We start from the raw sequence: 26524 nt of genomic DNA on the forward strand, positions 1-26524 counted from the left end.
CTTTACATTTTGGCATGTTTTTGCAATGGCTGGTACCTGTTGTTCCTTTCCATGTTTAGTGCTTCCTTCAGGATCTCTTGTAGGGCAGGCCTGGTGTTGACAAAATCTCTAAACATTTGTTTGTCTGTAAAGGATTTTATTTCTCCTTCACTTATGAAACTAGTTTGGCTGGATATGAAATTCTGGGTTGAAAATTCTTTTCTTTAAGAATGTTGAATATTGGCCCCCACTCTCTCCTGGCTTGGAGAGTTTCTGCTGAGGGATCTGCTGTTAGCCTGATGGGCTTCCCTTTGTGTGTAAGCTGATCTTTCTCTCTGGCTGCCCTAAACATTTTTTCCTTCATTTCAACTTTGGTGAATCTGACAATTATGTGTCTTGGAGTTGCTCTTCTCGAGGAGTATCTTTGTGGCGTTCTCTGTATTTCCTGAATTTGAATGTTGGCCTGCCTTACTAGGTTGGGGACGTTCTCCTGGATGATATCCTGCAGAGTGTTTTCCAACTTGGTTCCCTTTTCCCCGTCACTTTTAGGCACACCAATTATATGTAGAGTTGGTCTTTTCACATAATCCCATATTTCTTCTTTGTTGATTTCTTTTTCTCTTTTTTCTGTACACTTCTCTTCTTGCTTCATTTCAATCATTTGATCTTCAGTTGCTGATATTCTTTCTTCCAGTTGATCGAGTCAGTTACTGAAGCTTGTGCATTTGTCATGTAGTTCTTGTGTCATGGTTTTCATCTCTATCAGTTCTTTTAAGGTCTTCTCTGCATTGATTATTCTAGTTATCCATTCATCTATTCTTTTTTCAAGGTTTTTAGTTTCTTTGTGCTGGTTATGTAGTTCTTCCTTTAGCTCTGAGAAGTTTGATTGACTGAAGCCTTCTTCCCTCAACTCATCAAAGTCATTCTCCATCCAGTTTTGTTCCATTGCTGGTGATGAGCTGCTTTCCTCTGGAGGGGGAGATGTGCTCTGATTTTTTGAATTTCCAGCTTTTCTGCACTGCTTTTTCCCCATCTTTGTGGTTTTATCTGCCTTTGGTCTTTGATGATGGTGACGTACTGATGGGGTTTTGGTGTGGGTGTCCTTTCTGTTAGTTTTCCTTCTAACAGTCAGGACCCTCAGCTGTAGGTCTGTTGGAGTTTGCTTGAGGTCCACTCCAGACCCTGTTTCCTTGGGTATCAGCAGCAGAGGCTGCAGAAGATAGAATATTGCTGAACAGCGAGTGTTGCTGTCTGATTCTTGAGTCAGGACCCTCAGCTGTAGGTCTGTTGGAGTTTGCTTGAGGTCCACTCCAGACCCTGTTTGCCTGGGTATCAGCAGCGGAGGCTGCAGAAGATAGAATATTGCTGAACAGCGAGTGTTGCTGTCTGATTCTTGCTCTGGAAGCTTCGTCAGGGGTGTACCCCGCCGTGTGAGGTGTGAGGTGTCGGTCTGCACCTAGTGGGGGATGTCTCCCAGTTAGGCTACTCAGGGGTCAGGGACCCACTTGAGCAGGCAGTCTTTCCATTCTCAGATCTCAACCTCCATGCTGGGAGATCCACTGCTCTCTTCAAAGCTGTCAGACGGGGGCATTTACCTCTGCCGAGGCTTCTGCTGCTTTTTATTTAGCTGAGCCCTGTCCCCAGAGGAGGAGTCTTCAGAGGCAGGCCAGCCTCCTTGAGCTGTGGTGGGCTCCACCCAAATTGAGCTTCCCAGGGGCTTTGTTTACCTACTTAAGCCTCAGCAGTGGCGGGCACCCTTCCCCCAGCCTCGCTGCTGCCTTGCAGTTAGATCTCAGACTGCTGTGCTAGCAATGAGGGAAGCTCCATGGGTGTGGGACCCTCTGGGCCAGGTGTGGGATATAATCTCCTGGTGTGCCATTTGCTAAGACCCTTGGTAAAGCACAGTATTAGGGTGGGAGTTACCCGATTTTCCCGGTGTTTTTTGTCTCAATTTCCTTTGGCTAGGAAAAGGAATTCCCTTCCCCTTTGCGCTTCCCAGGTGAGGCCATGCCTCGCCCTGCTTCAGCTTTCGCTGGTTGGGCTGCACCTGTGGACCAGCACCAACTGTCCAACATGCCCCAGTGAGATGAACGTAGTACCTCAGTTGAAAATGCAGAAATCACCCATCTTCTGTGTCGCTCATGCTGGGAGCTGGAGGCTGGAGCTGTTCCTATTTGGCCATCTTGGGCGCACCCCCCTTGACTTCTGTTTTTATTGCACTGTGGTCTAAGTGTGTGGTTGGTATGATTTCATTTTTTAAAAATTTATTGACACTTGCTTTATGGCGTGTAGTCAATCTTGGAGTATATTCTGTGTGCAGATGAGGAGAATGTATATTCTGTGGTTGTTGGATAGAGTATTTTCCAGATGTCTATTAGATCCAACTGGTCAAGTATTGAGTTTAATTCCAGAATATCTTCATTAGTGTTCTGCCTCAATGATCTGTCTAATGCTGTCAGTTAGGTTTTTGGGTTTCCCACTATTATTATGTGGGTAAGTCTCTTCATAGGTCTATAAGAACTTGTTATGAATCTAGGTGCTCCACTGTCATGTGTTAAGTACTGCTGAATTGAACCCTTTATCACTAGGTAATGCCCTTCTTTGTCCTTTTTTATCACTGCTGGCTTCAAGTCTGTGTTTCTGATATAATAGCAACTCCTGCTCTTTTTTGTTTTGTTTTCATGATAGACCTTTCTCCATTCTTTTAATTTGAGCCTATGGGTGTTGTTACATGTGAGATGGGTCTCTTAAAGACAACAGACACCTGGGTCTTTTTCTTTTATCCAACTTGCCACTCTATGCCTTTTAACTGGGGAATTTAGTCTGTTTGCATTAAAGGTTAATATAGATATATGAAGATTTGATCTTGTTATTGTTGTTAGCTGGTTGTTATATAGGCTTGCTTGTGTAGTTGCTTTATAGTGTTTGTGGGCTATGTACTCAAGTGTGTTTTTGTGGCAGCAGGTATTGTTCTTTCGCTTTCATGTTTAGCACTTCTTAAGGACCTCTTATAAGACGGGTCTAGTGATAATGAATTCCCTTTGCATTTGTGTGTCTGAAAATGGTTTTATTTCTCATTCATTTAGGAAGCTTAGTTTGGTAAGATATGAAATTCTTGGTTGGAATTTCTTTTCTTTCAGAATACTGAAAAGAGGCTCCCAACTCTTCTGGTTTGTAAGGTTTCTGCTGGAATATCCACTGTTCGCCTGAAGGGGTTCCCTTTGTAAATGACCTGTTCCTTCTCTATAGCTGCCTGTAAGATTTTTTCTGTCGTGTTGACCTTGGAGAATCTGATAACTATGTATCTCAGGGAAGGTCATCTTATATAGCGTCTTGCAGGGGTTCTCTAAATTTATTGAAGTTGCATGTTGACCTCTGTAGCAAGCTTGGGGAAGTTTTCATGGGCAATATCCTCAAACATGTGTTCCAAGTTGATTATTCTTTTTTCCCTTTCAGGAATGCCAGTTAGTCATAAGTTTGGTCCCTTTTTATTATCCCATATTTCTCAGAAGTTTTGTTCATTTCTAAAGGTTCATTTCTTCTTTATTTTTGTCTACCTGAGCTTATTTGAAGGAGCAGTCTTTGAGCTGTGAGACTCTTTCCTCAGCTTCATCTATTTTGTTATTAATGCTTCCAATTGTATTCTGAAATTCCTGTAGTCAGTTTTTCAATTCCAGAATTTCAGTTTGGTTCTTTCTTAAAAAGGTTATACCATCTTTCAACTCTTATATTGTTTTACTGTTCTCCTTGGATTGGGTTTCAACTTTTTCCTGTTTTTTTTTTTTTTCTTTTTTCTTTTTTCTTTTTTTTAGCTTCAACTTTCTTTCTTTTCTTTTTTTTAAGCTTCCTTGCTATCCAGATTCTGAATTCTATATCTGTCATTTCAGCCATTTCAGTCTGGTTAAGAGCCACTGCTGGGGAGCTTGTGCAATTGTTTGGAGGTAAGAAACCACTCTGGCTTTTAGAATTACCGGAGTTCTTGTGCTAGTTCCCTCTCATCTGTGAGGGCTGGTGTTCCTTTATCTTTTGAAGTTGCTGTCATTTGTATGGGGCTTTTTATGTTCTTTATTTCCCTTGAGGGTTTGACTGTGGTGTAAGTTGACTATAGTTGATCGGCTTTGTTTCTGGATGCTTTCAGAGGGCCAAGGCTCTATACAGGATTTTTACTTGTTGCTAGAACCCTGCATTGGGTTTCACAAGCAATGAAAGTGGGAAGAATTTTTGGTGATGTAGTTCAGGCTGCAATCAGTAGATGAGGCTTAACAGTAAGGGCTTGTACATCCCTATCAAGCTACCAATAACTTTCTCCACAGAATTGGAAAAAAAAAGAAACTACTTTAAAGTTCATATGGAACCAAAAAAGAGCCCACATTACCAAGACAATCCTAAGCCCAAAGAACAAAGCTGAAGGCATCATGCTACCTGACTTCAAACTATACTACAAGGCTACAGCAACCAAAACAGCATGGTACTGGTAACAAAACAGAGATATTGACCAATGGAACAGAACAGAGCCCTCAGAAATAATGCCACACATCTACAACCATCTGATCTTTGACAAACCTGACAAAAACAAGAAATGGGGAAATGATTCCCTGTTTAATAAATGGTGCTGGGAAAACTGGCTAGCCATATGTAGAAAGCTGAAACTGTATCCTTCCTTTACACCTTATACAAAAATTATTTCAAGATGGATTAAAGACTTAAACGTTAGACCTAAAACCATAAAAAACCCTAAAAGAAAACCTAGGCAATACCATTCAGGACATAGGCATGGGCAAGGACTTCATGACTAAAATACCAAAAGCAATTGCAACAAAAGCCAAAATTGACAAATGGGATCTAATTAAACTAAAGAGCTTCTGCACAGCAAAAGAAACTACCATCAGAGTGAACAGGCAACCTACAGAATGGGAGAAAATTTTTGCAATCTACCCATCTGACAATGGGCTAATATCCAGAATCCGCAAATAACTTATATAAATTTACAAGAAAAAAATCAAACAACCCCATCAAAAACTGGGTGAAGGATATGAACAGACACTTCTCAAAAGAAGACATTTATGCAGCCAACAGACACATGAAAAAATGCTCATCATCACTGGCCATTAGAGAAATGCAAATGAAAACCACAATGAGATACCATCTCATACCAGTTAGAATGGCAGTCATTAAAAGGTCAGGAAACAACAGGTGCTGGAGAGGATGTGGAAAAATAGGAACACTTTTACACTGTTGGTGGGACTGTAAACTAGTCAACCATTGTGGAAGACAGTGTGGTGATTCCTCAAGGATCTAGAACTAGAAATACCATTTGACCCAGTGATCCCATTACTGGGTATATACCCAGAGGATTATAAATCATGCTACTACTGTAAAGACACATGCACACATATGTTTATTGCGGCACTATTCACAATAGCAAAGACTTGGAATCAACCCAAATGTCCATCAATGACAGACTGGATTAAGAAAATGTGGCACAAAAACACCATGGAATACTACGCAGCCATAAAAAAGGATGAGCTCGTATCCTTTGTAGGGACATGGATGCAGCTGGAAGCCATCATTCTCAGCAAACTGTTGCAAGCACAGAAAAGTAAATACCACATGTTCTCATTCATAGGTGGGAATTGAACAATAAGGATACTTGGACACAGGATGGGGAACATCACACACTGGGGCCTGTTGTGGGGTGGGAGGAGGGGGAGATAGTATTAGGAGAAATACCTAATGTAAATGACAAGTTAATGGGTGCAGCACACCAACATGGCACATGTATGCATATGTAACAAACACGTTGTGCACATGTACCCTAGAACTTAAAGTATAATAATTTTTAAAAAGAGAAAAAGAGTAAGGGCTTGTAGATAGACTCTAGCTGAGCCATGTGCCTCTCAGTGTATTTCAATGCATTGGCAGCAGTGCTCTCTGGTGGGGCAGACAGGGTTGGGAGAGAGACGATCCCCTCACCAAGTCCATTCCTGGCTCTTAAGGGAGCCCCCTCCAATCACTGGTGCCATGCTTGCCTTTCCTTGGCCTCAAAGGGGGCTCTGGTGAGCTGTGCTCCTCCCTCCCTTTGAGGTGGTCCAAGCCAAAGGTTAGGTCACCGGGAGACCCACAGCTCTCTGGAGGCCCACTGAAGTCCTGTGTGCTTGGCAGAGTGAGAGCAGGTTGTGGGGTATATCTGTGGTCTGTGGGTGGTCTGTTGATGCAGTAGGTCAAGGGTGGAGCATCTCTGGGCAGGGCAGTGTTGTTGTGGGTGTGCAGCTGGTGTGGTGCCCATGTCTAGGTTTTTTTTTGCCAGTAGTCAGCAGTGGGATTTGCGGCAGTATTCACAATAGCAAAGACTTGGAACCAACCCAAATGTCCATTAGTGATAGACTGGATTAAGAAAATGTGGCACATATACATCATGGAATACTATGCAGCCATAAAAAAGGATGAGTTCACGTCCTTTGTAGGGACATGGATGAAGCTAGAAACCCTCGGGGGATTTTTTTTTGTTTTTTTGTTTTTTTTGCCAGCAGTCAGCAGTGGGGCTCGCGGCAGTATTCACAATAGCAAAGACTTGGAACCAACCCACATGTCCATCAATGATACACTGGATTATGAAAATGTGGCACATATAAATCATGGAATACTATGCAGCCATAAAAAAGGATGAGTTCATGTCCTTTGTAGAGACATGGATGAAGCTAGAAACCATCATTCTGAGCAAACTACTGCAAGGACAGAAAACCAAACATGGTATGTTCTCACTCATAGGCAGGAATTGAACAATGAGGACACTTGGACACAGGATGTCCTCACATCACACACCAATAGGTCTCCTTCTGATGAGTGTCCCAGAATTTGGCCTGACCAGCTTTTGTCCCAAGCCTTCTGCACCCAGATTGCTGGGCTGTTAGGCATTCAGGGCCACGAGGCTTCCCTGGGGAGAGGCTGTGGCTGCCAGACAGGCCACACCCCTCCTAGATTGGCCCAGCAGAAGCAGGCACACCCAGCTCCTGTGTCAGCCCATGAACCCCTGCCTCACTCTTCCCAGCACTGAGAGTGAGGGTTCTTCCTTCACTTAAGTTTCGGCCACAGATCTCTGTTCAGTACTGGGCTGCGTGCTCTAACCCTAGGAGATTAGGAGCGGGTCCATGGCTTTGTTGTCTGGCCCCTCAAGGTTGAGCACCAGCCATGCAGGAGCTGGGGGCGCTCCAGGTCCTCCAAGGATGCCAACAAAAATGCTGTAGTGGTAGTTGCTAGCGAAAACACTCTGTTGGGGCAGAGTAGGCTGTGCTGTGTGCCCGCTCCTATGGGAGTGGCCAGAAAGGGACTCTGGGATCGGTCAGTGGACAGGTGGGTGCACAGGTCAGATATGCCCTGGTCATGCAGGAAAGACAGCCCTGCTCTCTCCAGGTTCAGTAGTCAACAAAGGTTACAGTCTCATAGAGAAATATGTAGAGCCTTGGGGGATGACCATCTATGGCCATGTTTTGTTACAGCCGTCCCCATGCAAAGAGGCTCAAATTCTATCTCTGCTGACTCTCCAGGCAGTTTCCCCTGCCAACTCATATGTCCATGGGGGTCATAGGGTCTCCTGCAGCTAGGATCTTGGAGATCTGTAATGAGAATGGGCTTGTCTGCAGTTACTTCATCCAACCCTTTCTTAGGAGTTGTTCAGGGCCAGGAATAAGTTCCAGAGCTTGGCAACCCCATGCAGGGTTCCGAGCTTCCTCTCTCTTCAGCCCTGATGTCTGCATCATCTCTCCATTTGACTCTCAGTGCTTTCTCCCCAAAGATCTGTTCAAAGTATGATGGTTTACTCTATATTTTGATCTCTCTTAGTGGAGGATGCTCTTCCTGGCTGCATCTAGTTGGCCATTTGTCCCTCTCTTGCACTTTTTAATTAGATTTGTTCCTATTTTATTTTTTGATACTATTTTAAATGGAATTTTAAAAATTTCATTTTTGAACTGTTCATTGATGGTGTATATAAATACAAATGAGTTTAGTATATTGATCTTTTGTCCTGCAACCTTGCTGAACTCATTTATTAGTTCTGATAGTTTTTTAGTGGGTTCCCTGAGATTTTCTAGATACAAAATAATGTCATCTGCAAAAATAGTTTTATTTCTTCCTCTTCAATCTGGGTGCGTTTTCTTGACTAGTTGTTCTGGCTAGCACTTTCAGTATAATATTAATGTTGAATAGATGTGGCAAGAATAGACATCCTTGCATGTTCCTGATCTTACAGGAAAAGCATCCAGTCTTTCACCATTAAATATGATGATAGCTGGGGACTTTTCATTGGGGTCCTTTATCAAATTGAGGAAGTTCCCTTTTAGTCCCAGTTTTGTTTGGTTGTTTTAACCATAAAAGGGTGTTGGATTTCCTGTACTCTATTAAGATGATCATGTGGCTTTTGTTCTTTATTCTGTTAACATGGTGTATCATATGGATTGATTTTCAAATGTTAAAACAACTTTGCATCCATAGGATAAATACCACTTCATCATGGTGTATAATCCTTTTAATATGCTGCTGCATTTGGTTTACTAGTATCCTGTAATGGCTATTTGCATCTACAGGCATACCTCAGAGATAGTGTAGGTTCAGTTCCAGACCACGGCAATAAAGTGAATATTGCAATAAAGTGAGTCACACAAAGTTTTTGTTTCTCAACGCATATAAAAGTTACATTTACACTATACTGTAGCCTACTAAGTGTGCAATAGCATTATGTCTAAAACCAAAACAATGTACATTCTTAATTAAAAATACTTTACTGCTTTTTAGCATTTTTTAATGCTAATGTTCACCTGAGACTTTAGTGAGTCCTAATCTTTTTGCTAGTGGAGTCTTGCCTCAATGTTGATGGCTGTTGACTAATCAAGGTGGTGGTTGCTGAAGGTTGGGTGGTTGTAGAAATTTCTTAAAATAAGATAACAATGAAATTTGCTACATTGATTGAGCCCTCCTTTCACAGAAGATTTTTCTGATGCTGTATGATAGCATCTTACCCACAGTAGAAGTTCTTTCAAAATTGGGGTTGTTTTTCTTAAACCCTGCCTCTGCTTTGTCAACTAACTTTATGGAATATTCCAAATCTTTTGTTGTCATTTCAACTATGTTCACAGCATTTTCACCAGGAGAATTTCATCTCAAGAAAACATTTTCTTTGCTCATCCGTAAGAAGTAACTCCTCATCCATTCAAGTTTATGATGAGATTGCAGTATTCAGACACATCTTCAGGATAATTCTAGTTCTCTTGCTATTTCTACATCTGCAGTTACTTCCTCTACTAACGTTTTGGATCCCTCAAAGTTAGCCATGAAGGTTGGAATCAACTTCTTCCAAACTCCTGTTCGTGTTGGTATTTGACCCCCTCTCATGAATCATGAATGTTCTTAATGGAATTTAGAATGGTGGATCCTTTTCAGATTTGCTTTGCCCAGGTCTTTCAGAGAAATCACTATCCATGACAGCTATAGCCTTATGAAATCTTATTTCTTAAATAATAAGACTTGAAAGTCTGAATTAATCCTTGGCCATGGGCTGCAGAATGAATGTTGTGTTAGCAGGAATGAAAATATTAACCTTGTACATCTCCATCAGAGCTGTAGGTGTACTGTCAATGAGCAGTAATGTTTTGAAAGGAATCTTTTTTTCTGAGTAGTAGTTCTCAACAGTGGGCTTAAAATAGTAAACCGTGCTATAAACTATAAACAGATATGCTGTCATCCAGGCTTTGTTGTTCTACTTGTAGAACACAGTCAGAGTAGATTTAACATAATTCTTAAGGGCACAACGATTTCTGGAATGAATGAGCATTGGCTTCAACTTAAAGTCAACAGCTGCAATAGCGCCTAACAAAAGAGTCAGTCTGTGCTTTGAAGACAGGTATTGACTTCTCCTCTCTATCAAAGTCCTAGATGGCAACTTCTTCCATTTTAGGCTAGATGCCTACAATCAACAGAAGGCTGTTTTGTCTACATTGAAAATCTGTTGTTTAGTGTAGCCACCTTCCTCAATGATCTTAGATTTTCTGGATAATTTGCTGCAGCTTCTGTATTAGCACTTGATGCTTCATCTTACACTTTTATGTTATGGAGATGTCTTCTTTCTTTATACCTCATGAACAACCTCTTTATTTTCAAACTTTACTTCTGCAGCTTCCTCTCTGCTCTGTCTTCATAGAATTGGAGACAGCTATGGCTATGCTCTGAATTAGGATTTTGCTTAAGGAAATGTTGTAGTTGGTTTGATCTTCTATCCAGACCATTAAAACCATTAAAAATTTCTCCCTATCAGCAATAAGGGTGTTTTGCTTTCTTATCATTTGTGTGTTCACTGGAGCAGCATTTTTATCCTCCAGGCACTTTTATTTTGCATTTACAACTTGGCTAACTGGTGCAAGAGGCCTAGTTTTTGGACTATCTCAGCTTTCAACATGGCTTCCTCACTAAGCTTAATCATTTCTAGCTTTCAATTTAAAATGAGAGATATGTGACTCTTTTTTTCACTCTAACACTTAAGAGGCCATTGTACGATTATTAATTGGCCTTATTTCAAAATTGTTGTGTCCCGGAGAATAAAGAGGGCTGAGGAGAGGGAGAGAGACAGCAGAAGGACCAATGAGTGTAACAGTCCACATGCACACACACATGCATGCACACACAATTTATCATTTAAGTTCATCCTCTCATACGGGTGTAGTCTGTGATGCCCCCAAACAATTACAATAGTATCATCAAATACCACTGAACCCCTTAACAGATATTCTAATAAAAAAGTTTGAAATATTGCAAGAATTACCAAAACATGACACAGAGACATGTAGTTAGCACACGCTGTTGGAAAAATGGCACGGTGAGACTTGCTTGATGCTGGGTTGCCACAAGTCTTCAATTTATAAAAAACACAGTATCTGCAAAGTGCAGTAAGATGAGGTATACCTGTATATTCATCAGAAATATTGGTCTTTAGCTTGTTTTGTTTTCCCTTGTTACGTCTGTCTGGTTTTCATATCAGGGTAATGCTGGCTTCACAGAAAATCGAGAACTGTTCCCTCTTCTTTTTGTAAGAGTTTGTGAATGATTGTTGTTAATTCTTCTTTAAACATTTAGTAGATGTATTAGGTTGAATAGTGTATCCGAATTTCATCTATTCAGAATATCAGCATGAGACTCAGTTTAGAAATATGACTTACATTAATTTCCTGGGGCTGTTGTAACAAAGTACTATAAATTGAATGGTTTAAACAACAATTTTTGACTGTTTTGGAGGTTAGATGCCTAAAATCAAGGTGTTGGCAGGGTTGGTTCTTTCTGAGGATTGTGAGGGGTTATCTGCTTCATGCCTCTCCTAGGTTGTGGTAGATTCAGACACCCTTTGGTTTGCGGATGGTGTTTCTCCGTATCTGCACATCATCTTCCTTCTCCATGTGTCTGTGTCATTTCCGTGCCACCCCCTCCCCTTTTTTTTTCCTGAGACGGAGTCTCCCTCTGTCGCCCAGGCTGGAGTGCAGTGGCGCGATCTCCGCTCACTGCAAGCTCCGCCTCCTGGGTTCACGCCATTCTCCTGCCCCAGCCCCCGCTCCGAGTAGCTGGGACTACAGGCGCCCGCCACCACGCCCAGCTAGTTTTTTTGCATTTTTAGTAGAGACGGGGTTTCACTGTGTTAGCCAGGATGGTCTCCATCTACTGTCCTCGTGATCCACCCGCCTCAGCCTCCCAAAGTGCTGGGATTACAGGCGTGAGCCACCGCGCCCGGCCGTCATTTCCCCTTTAATAAGGACATCAGTCATACTGGGCTAGGGTTCACTGTAATGATCTCATTTTAATTTGCTTACCTATGTAAAGACCTGACTTCCAAATAATGTCACATTCTGATGTATTAGTGGGTAGGACTTAACATGTCTTTCTTACCAGTGGACACAATTCGGTTCATTGCAGTCTATGCAGATCCAGTTAAGATAAGGTCATAATGGATTAGACTGGGCTATACATTCAATATAACTAGTGTCCTTATAAGAGGAGGCAGACAAGAAAGACACAAAAACATGCAGAGAGTAATGCCAAGTGAATACAATGGCAGAGATTGCAGTGAGGCATCTGACAAGCCAAGAATTGCCAGCAACCACAGAATCGAGAAAACAAGTCTCCTTCAGAGCCGCCACTCTCTATCTTCTCTCCTTCCAGGTCAATGCATGTATTTGATCATCAAGGCTGGTTTTTTTTTTTTTTTTTTTTTTTTTTTTTTTTTTTTTTAATCCCTTTATCTTTTTTCTCTGTGGTTCAGTTTGGACATTTTTTATTGACCTGTGCTGAAGTTCACTGATCCTTTCTTGTGTGTGTCCAATTTGCTGTAAATTCCATCCAATGAATTTTTGATTTTAGATACTTTTTGGTTTTAGGATTTTTTTTCCCCTAGTTTCCAGGCCTCTTATGAAACTTCCCATCGTTTTACTTATTATATCCACATTTCTCTGTATACATTTTTAAAACACTGAAGAATCTGCCAGCCAATTCCAACATCTAGGTCACCAGTGGGTCTGCTTTTTTTATTGACTATTTTCAAAAATAGTCAATAAAATAGCCACTTTATTAGATGTGGTCGATTTCCATTTTGTAGTTGGCTCTAGAAACAGCCCTAAGGTCTTAGACGTGGTCTTAATTTTTATACATGCCCTTGTTGGATTTCAACATAAAGTTAAGTGTTTATCAAGCCCCTCCAAATTTGAACTTCAATCTGTGTTTGTGGTGCTGGGCAACTGCTGAGACCGCTGCTCAGATCTTTCTGCCTTTTGGTGGTTTTCTGTGACCATCTTGGAGTTTCATTCTGTGCACACAAATTTAATCAGCCAACCATCTGAGGGAAGTTTGTATGTAGATTTGGGGACTTCTTTTTCCGATTCCTTGCAGTCTAGGATTTCCTTCTTCAATTTCCAGCCTCTGTTTGCTCTCAAATAAGATCTGACTCCTCAGCCTAATATTATTCGTCACCATCTGCATGAACTCTACCTTCAGTGTGCTGAGTGCATGGTGGACACTCTCTGGGAAAAAGCTGAGATCTTACCCAGTGAACACCTTTTTAACAGGGATCAAATGCCCTACAGTTTCTGTTCACTTACCTGGGGCATCACTCTAAATAATATTTCGTTCCAAATTATTACTAAGCTTTAGTCTGATACAAGCTAGTCTTGCATTGCCAGAAGCTAGAATCAATTTTTGTTAATATTCACACATGATGGCTTACTTCCTCTTTTTGATAGTAATTTCGTATCTGAATTTAGTTAGTGGGAGTATGGGGGTCAGGATTGACAGTTTTGTTTTTTTGTTTTATTTCAAAGGACTTTATTCTTTTAAAACAGAATCTTGCTCTTCTGTCCAGGCTGGAGTGCAGTGTTGCAATCTCGGCTCACTGCAACTCCCGCCTCCCAGATTCAAGTAATTCTCATGCCTCAGCCTCCCAAGTAGATAGGACTACAGGGGCACCACCACACCACATTTTTGTATTTTAGTAGAGATGGGATTTCGCCATGTTAGCCAGGCTGGTCTCAAACTCCTGGCCACAAGTGATCCACTCACCTTGGTTTCCCAAAGTGCCGGGATTAAAGGTGTGAGCCACTGTGCCCTGCCAAGACTTGTTTTATTCTGATGGTTTTCAGGAAGTGGTATAAATCTTAAGACTCACTTTATTTTCTTGATCTGCGGACTTCATGAATATGGCATTAAATCCCTGATCTACGTGAAAGGAGGCCTATGATTACAGAGGTGGCACCATCATCTCATGTACTACCTGGAAAAGGGGCAGAGTCAGTCAGATTACCCTTTGGTTTCAAGAGGCTGACTTCCCTATCCACCCTTCACTTGTAGGTGTTAACACCTATTAATATTCCAACTGAAGATGCAGGGATTTTTGGTTGTTTTTGTTGAGACAGAGTCTCACTCTGTCACCCAGGCTGGAGTGTAGTGGTGTGATCTTGACTCACTACAACCTTTGCCTCCCGAGTTCAAGCCATTCTACTGTCTCAGCCTCCTGAGTAGCTGGGATTACGGGCGTGTGCCACCATGCCCAGCTAATTTTTGTATTTTTAGTAGACATGGGGTTTCACCATGTTAGCCAGGCTAGATTCGAACTCCTGACCTCGGGTGATCTACCCACCTCGGCCTCCCAAACTGCTGGGATTACAAGCGTGAGCCACCATGCCCAGCTGTATCTTTGGTTTAATTACCCAACTTTGTTCAGGCCCCCAAACTCTAGGCATTATACTTTGTTCTTAGAAGAGGAAGGGCTTTCATACTTGAGTTACAATTATCATCGAAGTTCATGTTTATCATTTTTCAAATTTGTCTGGTCTTTAGGAATTTTCTGTATTTTCCGGTAAGTTCAGTATTCCACTTTAAAGTATATTTGTGGTAACTTATTCAGCCTTTGGATGTTTTGTAGCAGTGCAGGACTTTTCAGAAAACCTTGATGCCAGCAGGTGGAATACCTTCATCACTTTCCCCAGCACTTTATTGAGGCATACTTTACATACAGCAAAATGCATATATCCCAAGTATACAGCTCACTATATTTTAAAATATATACACACATACATATATATGTATATGTTACTACTACTGCAATCGAGATATAGAACATTCCATCATTCCAGAAAGTTCTCCTATGCTCTTCTTCAGTCTATACTCACCCCCAAAGATAACCATTCCATATTTGTTTTTGAGCTTCATATAAATGGAATATGTCTAGCTTCTTTTGTTCAACAATGATTTAAAGATTTACCTACATTGTTTTGCCAGTATATCATTTTTATTATTTTTAGAGACAAGGTCTCAGTCTGTCACTCAGGCTAGAGTGCAGTGGCATGATCACAACTCACTGCAGGCTTGAACGCCTGGGCTCAAAGGATCCTCCTACTTCAGCCTGCTGAGTAGGTGGGACTATAGGCGTGTACCACCATGCCCAGCTGATTTTTAAATTTTTCTGTAGAGATGGTGTCTTGCCATCTTGCCCAGGATGGTCTTGAACTCCTGGGCTCAAGTGATCCCGCCTTGGCCTCCCAAATTGTTAGGATCACAGGTGTTAGCCATTAAGCCCAGCCCATTCTTTTAATGGCAGACTAGTCTCCAATGTATAAATATACCATTACTTGATTATTAGCTTGTTGACAGTTATTTGGGTAGTGTCAGATTGGAGATATTAGAAATAAAACTGCTATTCTTGTACAAGTCTTATTGTAAAAACATACCCTCATTTATCTTGGGTAGATCTTTAAAAGTGGAATCACTAAGTCACAGGGTAGGCATTATGTTTACCTTTATAAGCAACCGGCAAACTGTTTCCTGAGGTGATTAAACCATCTTGGACTTCTATCAGTTGTTCCACATTCTCACCATTTGGCGGGTATGCAGTGGTATTTCATTGTGGTTTCATTCTACATTCCCTGATGGCTGATGTTTGAGTGCCACTTCCTATGCTACCCCTGTATCTGGAGAGCTTCTGTGAAGTATGTATTCAATTCACTCATTGTTAAACTGGGTAGATGTTACAATGGTTTAAAATGTTCTTTGCTTTCCTTTGTTAGTTCTGTGTATTGTGATATTTTCTCTTAGGCTGTGGCTTGCCTTTTCACTTTAAAAGTATCTTTTTGATGAGAAGTATCTAATTTTGATGAAATTTGTCAGTTTTGTTGTTTAACCTTCCTGAGATATCTTCGCCTAAGATATCCTTGTCTACCCCAATGTCATGAAGATAGTCTGTGTTTCCTTTTACAAGATGTATTGTTTTGCCATTCACATTTAGTTCTCTAATCCATTTCGAATAAATTGTACACAGTATGAAGAAGGCATCAACATTGCTTTTTACCAGACATCCAGTTACTTCAACTCCAACTGAAAAATCTTTCCTTTTTCTATTGAATAGCTTGTTTTTGCTGAAAAGCCTATAACAATATATATGTGAGTCTATTTCTGGACATGTCTATTGATCTATTTGTTGTTTATCCTAACTCTAGTACCATACTCTCTTAACTGTTGTAGCTTTAGAGCAAGTCTTGACATTGGGTAGTACAAGTGCTCCAATTTTATTTTTCTTCTTCAAAATTATCTTGGCTACTTAAGAGTCTGTTGCATTTTCATATATGTAGTTGCCAATTTCTACAAGATAGCCTTGTGGGATTTTGATTTCATTGAATCTAGATATCAATTTGTGGGGAACTGTCATCTTACCATTATGCAGTACTTCAATCCATGAGCATAGAATATCTATTTATTTTGGTGCTCTATAATTCTTCCCAGCACTGTTTTGTAGTTTTCAGAGTAGAGGTCTTGCACATCTTTTGTTAACTTTCTTCCTACTTAGAAGTTTGACTTCTCTGATGCTATTACAAATGGCATATTTCAACGTTGAATTTTCAAGTGTTTGTTGCTAGGGTAGAGATACACAACTGAATTTCATATATTTGCCTCATATTCTGCAAAATTATCAGTCCTGGTAGATTATCAAGCAAATGCTTGGCAATCTTCAAGAAATCAGAGCATGGAGAAAATGTCATCTAATTAGAAACAGATCTAATTTTCCAAATGGCTTAAAAAGTGACTCATTCTTTGTATACAACCCCTCACAGTTATGACCTCAGAAACACTACCTTCTAAGTTTCTTTTTCCTTTGAAGAACAGGTAACTATAGAGTTAAATTTGTTCTTGCTATACTTGTTGGAAGATGAGAAGAGCATCAAATCCTTACAAAGAGGAACCTCTGTTTTTCAGCTAAACGCAGAATGGGAGCAATGAGGACATGGCCTGCATGATGTCCTCCATCCGCAGAATGGATGAATATTCCCAATGTTCAATGGCAGCACTATTTCTCAAGAATGCCAATTAAGACAGAGATATATTAAAATAGACTGGGACTGGCATGAATAGATTTGTGAGATTCAAATTAATTGTCACATTTAAGAATTCCTCACTGGTTAAATAATAATCCCATTTTTTCATCCTTCATTTTATCTTTTCTTTTTTTTTTTTTTTTTAGAGACATGGTTTCTTCTATGTTGCCCAGGCTGGAGTGCAGTGGCACCATCATAGCTCACTGCAACCTCAAACTCCTGCCCTCAAGTGGTCCCACCATCTCAGCTTCCCAAAATGCTAAAATTACAGGTATGAGCCAGTACCCAGTCATTGTTTTCTTTTTCATCCTTTTCTTCCCAATTTGATTTATAATAGAGTGATAAGCATCTGCCAAATTACAAATAATTATGACAAACAGGGATCCACTCTTTCAAATAAAACCAATGTAAGGCACAACTATACAGGAATATTTTGTATTTTCAAAGTATTTAGGAATTCTTTAATTAGAAAAATAAAGGCAATGGGAATATCTATCAGGTTCTAAAAGTACCCATGAATTAAATCACTTACATCTCCCACTTAAAAAACAAAACAAAACCTTAAATCACATTGCTGTTAAGCTTTCATACAGTAAGAAATAAGACCAAGCTATGCTGGAGTACAAAAACCTGAAATTCTGAGCATGAAAATAATTTATTGATTAGACATCTTGCTTATTCAAGCATTAGGCCTACTGGAGATAGAGTTAACACAGCTCATGGAAAAGGAAAAAAAAAAAAAATCCATCCAGCACCTGCTTCCTTTCAAATTTCCTGGGGACATGGTTTATGCATTTTGTACTATAGCCTCACCCTAAAGCATCCCCATGTGCTTGATGTTGATTAACTTGAACAGGATATGAGAAACTTTGTGTACACTCAACCTCGCAAATATAATTAGTGATGCGACTTTCGGAAACATTCGTAGGCACAAGAAATAGCACTGCCTGCAGTGAAAGTCCTTGATAATCAAAGAAAAGAATTCCATTAAATATAATTTTACAAATATGAAAGAAAATATATGCATTTTTGCCAACAGACTGCTCTACATATCAGGAAAAATGTCTTTATGAGATTCCTCCTATGAGATTAAAAGGTTACCTTTTAATTGACAACTTTTAACTGACACTCAGGTGATTCTGTGGTATAAAAAAAAATCAGAGAAAAATAAAACTGATTTAGCCTAAAATTTAGGAAAAGAAATGCAAGCCTATTAATATGGAATAATAGCTGCACTTCTTTGGCTAAGTCATTAAAAAATGCCAATTAAACATTTTCAGTCAAATTTTATTTAAAAAAAAGCAGCAGATAAACATTACAATTCAATAATCTAATCTAAATATGCACTTGACAATGAAGCATATCTGAGTATGGAGTGAAAAAGGTTTTCCAAAAAACCATCAAATATATTATCTCCAAATACCCAAATAATAAATCACTTCTGCAGGCCTTTTGTTAAGTGGAATCATAAACAAAGAACTGAAGATTTATTGCTGTGAAAACAAATCTGTGGTACAGTAGTACGAATCTTGGGTATTTAGCATAATCAGTTGGGTCAAGAAGTTGGAAATGTGGTAAGAAATGTGTGTGTGTGTGCACGTGTCAATCTATAAGCTGGCTGACCCAGGAGCGACTGAAACATCTAATTTGTTCAGTTGAGATCAGACATTGTTAAATTTCCATTTTTTAGAAGGCAATTAAAAATTACAATTCCAACAGCCCACAAACCAAACAAAACTGTAGAGAGAAAGTAAAACTATATTCAAAGAGCCTTTTTTTTTTCAGCTCAATTTCAGCACCCCAAGGAAAATAAAAGCATCCATGACTATCACAGATGAAAACAAAATGAATGTCATTGGAATCAGTTATTTTTCCCCACTGAGGTATAAAATCTAGATAGAAATTTGATACTATACTATAACAAATTGTACTTCTCATAGTTCTGTTTTAATTTCCTTTAAACCCTGTTTAATATAGTTTTTTTGTGTTGTTGTAAAAATGTTGTTTTCATGATTCCGAATCTGGTTCCAGTTCTTTTATTTTTATATCAATATTTAATATACTGGCTACCAGTTCTAATCAGGAAAAAAAATCTTGGAAATCTCTTCATTATGACAGCACGTTCAGCAGAAATTACTGATGTGCAAGCAAACCATAAAAGGTACAGTTCTCCAGAAAGCATATTTTGTTGACTTTTTTCATTGTCTCAATATTCTTTACCATGATTTTCGGAGAAAGACTCTTTCAGTCTTGTAAACATCAGTGTGCACAGTCTCATTACTATGCAGTTTCATGTCCATGGACAGGAAGGCTGGTTCACAGCTAGTGAAAAGCTAGAGAAGTCTAAGTTTTAATGGCTGATAAACCTTACATCCTGCAGAGGAGGAAAGCACTTTTCCTTTTTTGCTACTTAAGAATGTGGCAGAAATGTATGCTGAGGTAGCCCAGTCAATCCTTATTTTCTTCGTGTTTTTTTTTTTTGTAAATTTGGTCTCAGAATATTTCTGGCAGGGTGACGTTTCGAAGAAGCCACTGCTGGGACCGACTTCCATTGCAGTCTCTAATGCTGGGCACCTGGCTATCCTCTTCTGTGGCTTTATCCAGGCACTGATTACTGTTCACATGCTGCAGGGTTAATTTCTGAAAGTAACAGAAAAAAATCTTAACATGAAAGTGGAATAAAACAAAACACCTCAAGCATCAGTTTTGGTGATTATTAAATTCCTCTGTAGAAAAGCAGGTTTTTTTGGTAATATAAATTATTTAAAAGACAATGGAGAAAAAGTAGGTAGGTGGATGGATGGATATATAGAGAGAGAAGAAGAGATAGGTAGATAGGCAGGTAGGTCGATAAAGAGGTATGAGGGAGGGAGAAAGGCACTGGGGTCCAGTAGGGTACACTTGACTTGCTGCAAGATGACCTAAATTCTAAGTCCTAATTCTGGCATAAGCTCTGTAACACTATGAGAAGCTTCTCTTTTTTTGTGCTTCAGTTTCCTAAACAACAAAAAAAGACCAGATTAGTGGTTCCTAATTTAGGATTCTCAACCTATTTTCAAACAGCTATTTCAAAATTGTTTCATTTCTCTATGATAAGGCTGTTCAAGTTAATTCTGTGATTTCAAAGCTCAAGTTTTTAGAAACTCAGGTGTTTCTGATAACTCAAAATCGTAAAAATGTTGAGACAGCTGAGATTTAATAAAGTCAATCTTATGCCTATGTCCACAGCAAACCCAGAGGCTATCCTGGTGGTTAAAGGAGATGGTGTGGTACAGAAAGAAAAGCACAGGAATGTGGAGTTGAGTTCATAGCCTGGGTAACTTGAGGTTTCTCATTTTAAAAATCAGGATCACATTCCATATTTTGAGCAGATTTTGGGAAACTACATAGATAATGAAGATAAAGTACATAGTGCCTCATCTACGAAGGAGATTCTTAATAAATAGTTAACAGACATAGCTATATATTTTACTTATTTAAGTTCTAGATTTGATGCTGCAACATGTTATTAGGATAATTTTGAAAGGGCAGGGCAGGTAAGAATTAACAGATAGATAGTTGACAATGATCCACATCAATGATTGTGATAATATGCTCTGGTCATGTTAAGGACTTCAAAGTAGTTGTATACAGGAATGTGCATTAAGCATTACTCTACGAATGCAAATTAACTCGAAGGAAATGTAAAATGTTTAACACATAGTTATCTGATTCTTTTACTCATGGCTCTATTTTAATGTAGTTCTTTTATCTGAAACATTTCATTTTCATGAGGCCTTTTTTGCACCTATTAGAAATTAAAACAAAATCTAATAATTGTATACTACTTAGGCTTCCAGCCATTTATTATTCTTCCATGTAGTGGTCAAAGTAGGACCTGGCAGATGACAGTCTACCTTTGCAGATGTCACTGTTGACAATGTCTTTAGGTTCAGGATTCTATCTTTAATGCTTCCAAATGTAAGACTAGAACCTGGAAGAGTCAGCAAGGCTGTGGGAATTTTTTTTTCTTTTTCTTTTTTTTTTTTAAATGCAGACTTTGTGTAGTTTATTGAGAGGAGGGGCTTTGCAGTCAGACATTCCTGGGGTGATTTCCAGATTTGTCACACACCAACTATATGCTTCTGAGCAAAAACTTAAACTCTTTGAGACCCAGTTTCCTCATCTATAAAAAGGGGACAAAAATACCTCACCGGGTTTCATGAGGAAACACTGAGATAATGTACATGAAGTGCTGCCTATCCCAGAGTAAATGCTTGATAAATGGTACAATGACATTTACATACAATGGTAATTTGCATTTATAGCGTAATGCTTATTATTGGAAAACACAACATCCTAGCAACGTCCTGAGCAGTCATGGACACAATCCAGCAGCCAGAGCACTGCAGCTCAGTGTGCACATTGCTGCCAATGCCTTCAGTCTCAGGAAAGACCAAAACAAGAGAAACTCTCAAACATTCTGGGAGTTCCCGCAAAGCTTACCCCAGTGGCCTCCCTCATCAGGCCCATGGTCACTATTACTAAAAACAAAAAACCCCAATTAAGCACAACGAAAAATTTAGTTGGGAGAGTTGGTCTCTTTCAACCCAATTTCTAAAAATGTGCATTTCACTCATCTAGATTCATTAAAATAAACCCATTACAAAGACATAGGTTATTGCTCTGTGCTGAGTATTTAACTGTTCGACATCAGGACAGAATCCCCATAACTTGGAAGGTAAGAAGCACCGCCAGGAAGCCTGGACTCTGGTGTAGAACCCTGTTCCAGATACAACTCTGGCTGCTGACAGCAGGCACACAGCCTTGTGGGTTGGAACCCTGTGGGTAGGATGCTGTCATCAAGCACTCCTCAGAGGACTCAGGCAACACCAGCTAGTCTCCATCCAGAGAGAGCTGGACTAAGGCATCAGGACAAGCAGGTGACAAGCATCTAACTGTACACCTCTGAAGAAGAGGATAAAAGCTATAATTAATCATTGCCTGCATCCTAGAACCTACTCCTAATCTCTAGATGCAACTAGGTCTAAAATCTGCATTTTATTCCAGAAAGGACAGCTATAAGCAGTCAAAGCAAAAGAGCCCAGTGCCTTATTATAAATTTTATGTAATATGTAATATAAGGAAGACTCAAAACTATTAATTGAAAATAGTGTGGGACTGTACAAAGAAACCTGGATCTAGAATTAAAATTCCAGATTTGAGATCTAGTCATACTATCTGGCTGCTTGCGGACCTTGGGAAATTAATTCTGAGTTTCAATTTCTACTTGTATAAAAAGTATCCTGGGTTTAATTTCTAGGGTTACTTTGAAATCTAAGAATTCATGATTTTAGATTACAGATAATTGACATAGTATTCTGTTATTTTTCTAGACTGTTGTGTTTTCAATGGATGGAGGCAGGATGATTCTGATGGGCTGTTCCCCCTCCAGTGCTTCCCCTGCAGTCTGCTCAGGCTGTTGGACCTGCACTGCAATTCAACTTCTCCCTCTGCCCAGGGAGAGGGAGGTATTCCTTTTACAGGTATTGACCCAAAAAGTGCTCCCTAATAAACATCCTGAATGCTCAACTTTATCTTGGAGTCTGCTTCTGGGAGAAATCAACTCCCAGTATTAATGTTTTATCTCAGCGGGAAAAAACCTTGCAAAGTGATCTACCAGTTTTAAAACTTCACACTCATAACTGGCTCTTTCTAAATACTCTATCTCCAGCTTTTTACCTGTCTCATCAAACATTTACTTTTGGAATACTGTTGTGGTAGACTGTGTAGGTTGGCTAGCCAACAGTCCTTCCCAATCCCTGTATCTCTCTTGGCCATCTCACACTCTAACGACTAGAAAACCAAAGACTTGCTTTCCCAGCTTCCTTTGCAGCTAGGGGTCACCATGGGATGAAGTTCTGGTCCATAAGACATAAGTAGAGCCTGCTAAGGGGGTTCCAGAAAAACCTTTTACTTTGCTAATAAAGAGTAACGCTAATAAAGAGCAACAACAGTGGTAGTGTCCCATTCCCCTTCCCCTCCCGCTTCTGCCTGGAGTTGGGATGTGACAGAGCTGCAGCAACCATCTTGTGGCCACAAGGAAAATCTAAGAATATTACAACAATGTTATCCCTGACATCACTATGCCACTGAATTTACTTACCTCTAGACTTACGTAAGAAAAATAAATCCCTCTTTGTTTTAGCTATAATAAATACATTTTAAAAAATACTGCCTAATTAATATACTGTCATTTTCCAATAAAAGTAAGAGGTTTTTCATTTTTAAAATTTTGTGGTTGTCACAATGGCTATGGGGTGCTACTAGCACTTACTGTCTGGAGCCAGAGATGCTACACACCCTGCAATGCATGGGGCAGTCACACCCAAAATGGCAGTAGCACATACCATGGGAAACCCTGGAACAGCACATTCAGGCCATTTCCAATGGCCATATTAACTGAGCTATTATTATAGGTAATATTATTTTTTCTATAGTCTGACATTGTGAAAGGAGACCCAGGATTTATAAAAGATGATCTCTGTCCTCTCGGATCTAACAATCTAATAGTGGAGAAACAATTGCTAGATAAATAACTACAAAGAAGTACAGCTTTATAGAGGTCAGAGATGACTAATTAAGTTAGGATTGACAGAGTTAATTTCAGGCTAGGATTCATGGAAGTGACGTCAAAGCTGGATTCTTAAGAATGGGTAAGGTTTGTCAGGCAGAGGGAAGCACATTATCTTAGCTGTGAATTAGGAAAGTATAAGGTATGTTCACAGAACAGCATATTGATGATTAAAGTAGACCATGGTTGGTGTATGACACGGTATAGGGAAGAAAGATGGCCAAAGTCAGTAACTTTGGACAACATTTCCATTTAAGGACTAGGATGAAGGAGGAGAGAGAGCCAGGCCAACAAAAGGAACAGAGAGCAAACTAAGAGAAGAACATAAACAGTAGTGCATCTTACGGCCAAGGGATAAGAGGATATGAAAATACCAGGTCAGGCTGGGTGCAGTGGCTCATGCCTATAATCCCAGCACTTTGGGAGGCTAAGGCAGGCAGATCACCTGAGGTCAGGAGTTCAAGACCAGCCTGGCCAACATGGTGAAACCCCGTCTCTACTAAAAGTACAAAAATTAGCTGGGCATGGTGGTGGGCGCCTGTAATCCCAGCTACTCAGGAGGCTGAGGCAGGAGAATAGCTTGAACCGGGAAGGTGGAGGTTGCATGAGCTGAGATCACACCACTGCACTCCAGCCTGGGCGACAAGAATGAGACTCCATCTCAAAAAAAAAAAAAAAAAAAAATTAGAAAATATCAGGCCAGGCATGATGGCTCATGCCTGTAATCCCAGAACTTGGAGAAGCTGAGGCAGGTGGATCGCTTGAGTCCAAGAGTTCAAGACCAGGCTGGACAACATGGTGAAACTCCGTCTCTACAAAATTACAAAAATTAGCTGGGCATGATGGTATGTGCCTGGGTCCTACCTCCTCTCTGGAGGCTGAGGTGGGAGGATAGCTTGAGCCTGGCAGATGGAGGTTGTGTGAGCTGTGATTGTACCACTGCATTCCAGCCTGGGTGACAGAGCAAGACCCTGTCTCAAAAAAAAAAAAAAAAAAAAAAAAAAATCATCTGTTTAGCGGCACTAAATCCCTTGGAGAAGTTAAGCCAAAATAAAAAGAACCAGAGAAAGAGATATTAAAGATGTTGGTGCTGGTTCCAGAACCACAAGGCAAAAGCACAAGTTGAAAAATTAGGCAAATAGGTGGAAAGAGGTAAGTTTACCATGGATGCTCTAATTGAACTAATACCTTTTAAGTACTTCCATGTGAGCTCATTTGATGGTGGGTGGAGAGAAAGGTTCCAGACAAAAGGAAAGATAAATATGAAAGGTTCTGTTATGTATGTCACTGAGAAATCATCACAAGCCAGAGAACTTTATTAATTAAAACTTATCTTTCACTTAAGTGTTTAATTAAGTAATTTTAAAAGCCTACTTTCTGCCTCATTTCTCCCAAACTAGACTATAGAACTTGAAGACATACAGAAGGAATGGTGGCTACTCAACAAACAAGGACCCAGGGATTGGAGGCAACTGTGATTTTATAAGACTAAAATTTAACTATTAGGGAGAATTAAAACATGTTTATTTTACTTATTTTTCCCACCTGTCAATATTTAGTGTATAAGACAAGTTTGATCCATATTCAAGGTCCACAAGAATTCATTCCTTTAGCTATAAAGTATATAAATATACCCAGTGACACACATAATTTTATTACTATAGGCAACTGCATAAATAACTTACCACTGGGTCATACTCCCAGAGTTGGTTGCCTTTTAGGTGGTGGCATTTGAGCATTGTAACTGGGCCATTAAGTTTGGAAACATCCAAGCAAAGGTCATCTGTTCTAATTTCTTTGTTGGCAGTATAAGAGAAAACCTGGAAATAAAATGCACACACATAAACAGAAAAAATAAATTAGTCAGCATTTTAAATGCCCAATTACCTGTCAGGGAAAATACAAGTATTTCAACGTACATGATTTATGTACTTAAGTAATGAAGAATAAAGTGACTCAGAAAAGCTACCACTAATTTACACTGATGTTATGTTACTAATTTTCTTGCTTACAAGGTGAAGCGAAAATGACCTTGAGCTCTCTGTATACACTGAATGTATTGCCAAGGGTTGTCATCTGTTTGAATAAAAAGGGCAAAATAAATTTTGTGCTCAGCAATGTAAATACAGTTCTCACAATGGGCCTTTCACAAATGTTTCATTAAAAAAAAAAGTCACTGGATTGAAAGCTTCCTTCACCTAAAAGTCTTTATTATTTTCTCTTTAAAGGAAGGAAAATATTTCCTGAATGATGTCATGGGATAAAAAAGGCAAAGTAAAAACAAATCTGAAAATTATCCCTTTTAAGAGTTTTCTAAGATACTCACCTGATTACCCCCCATACCATGGCAATTAAAAATTCCAACTTTTTCATTCTCTTTTCTAGCCATGTTATCTAGACACTGATTTGTTTCCACATTTCGTATCTATGGGACAATGAATAATGAAAATATCAGGAGTTGGAGAAGTTAATTAGACAGACAAACACACAGATACACTAAAAACCAACCTAAACTTTTCCTGGCACTACTCTGAAATGGCCTATTGGCCTATCACTGTCTGGCTATCTAAAATTCATTTGTCTAGAAAGGTGTTACAAACTGTTTATGCAATTTCTGTGTTTATGGGGGGAAAATCCTTAAAATTTTTTTTTTCATTTTTTTCAAGTTATTCCTTTCAAATTCGTATTGACTTCAAAAAACTCTACTTTGGTTAATGATTTAAAGCAATTAACTCCCTGAGGACACTATTATCAATGAAGACAGGAACATTAATTCTGATAACTACTCTGACTTAGGAGAGACTAAGGTGACTCTAGTCAAAGAGCTTGGAATTTGTCTTTCCTGGAAGCTGAAGCGTAGTGTGGTACAAACTCTACTCTTTTACTAGACATTTGTGGATTCCGTAAAAGGAATTTAAGTTAGTCATCAGAATTAAGAGGAATATTTTAGGTAATGCTCCTGGTTATTTTGTTTCCTCTAAACTGTTGCAGTTTTAAAAGCATATGGTAAATTAACAGACATCTGAAAGTCTTCAATCTATTC

General features: G+C 39.5%; 1 protein-coding gene and 1 long non-coding RNA gene across 6 annotated transcripts in view; one reads left to right on the forward strand and one right to left on the reverse strand.

The window, feature by feature from the left end:
* The window catches only part of LOC144336408 (uncharacterized), a 61242-nt gene extending 38192 nt beyond the window's left edge, over positions 1-23050 (forward strand). The window contains exons 2-3 of the long non-coding RNA XR_013408178.1: positions 17015-17139; positions 22244-23050. This is a non-coding gene — a long non-coding RNA (uncharacterized LOC144336408). The remainder of the gene's footprint in view (positions 1-17014; positions 17140-22243) is intronic.
* Positions 17354-26524, reverse strand: part of GALNT1 (polypeptide N-acetylgalactosaminyltransferase 1) — a 124766-nt gene continuing 115595 nt past the window's right edge. For 4 of the 5 annotated variants that reach the window (XM_077974660.1, XM_077974661.1, XM_077974663.1 and 1 more), the window contains 3 exons: positions 25808-25906; positions 25167-25301; positions 17505-19508 (listed from right to left, as the gene is read on the reverse strand). In XM_077974660.1, coding sequence (XP_077830786.1) covers positions 19362-19508; positions 25167-25301; positions 25808-25906 — 381 coding nt within the window. In that variant the 3' untranslated portion in view covers positions 17505-19361. 5 annotated transcript variants of the gene reach the window in all.

The sequence above is a fragment of the Macaca mulatta genome, chromosome 18, assembly GCF_049350105.2.
Source record: "Macaca mulatta isolate MMU2019108-1 chromosome 18, T2T-MMU8v2.0, whole genome shotgun sequence".
NCBI lineage: Eukaryota > Metazoa > Chordata > Mammalia > Primates > Cercopithecidae > Macaca > Macaca mulatta.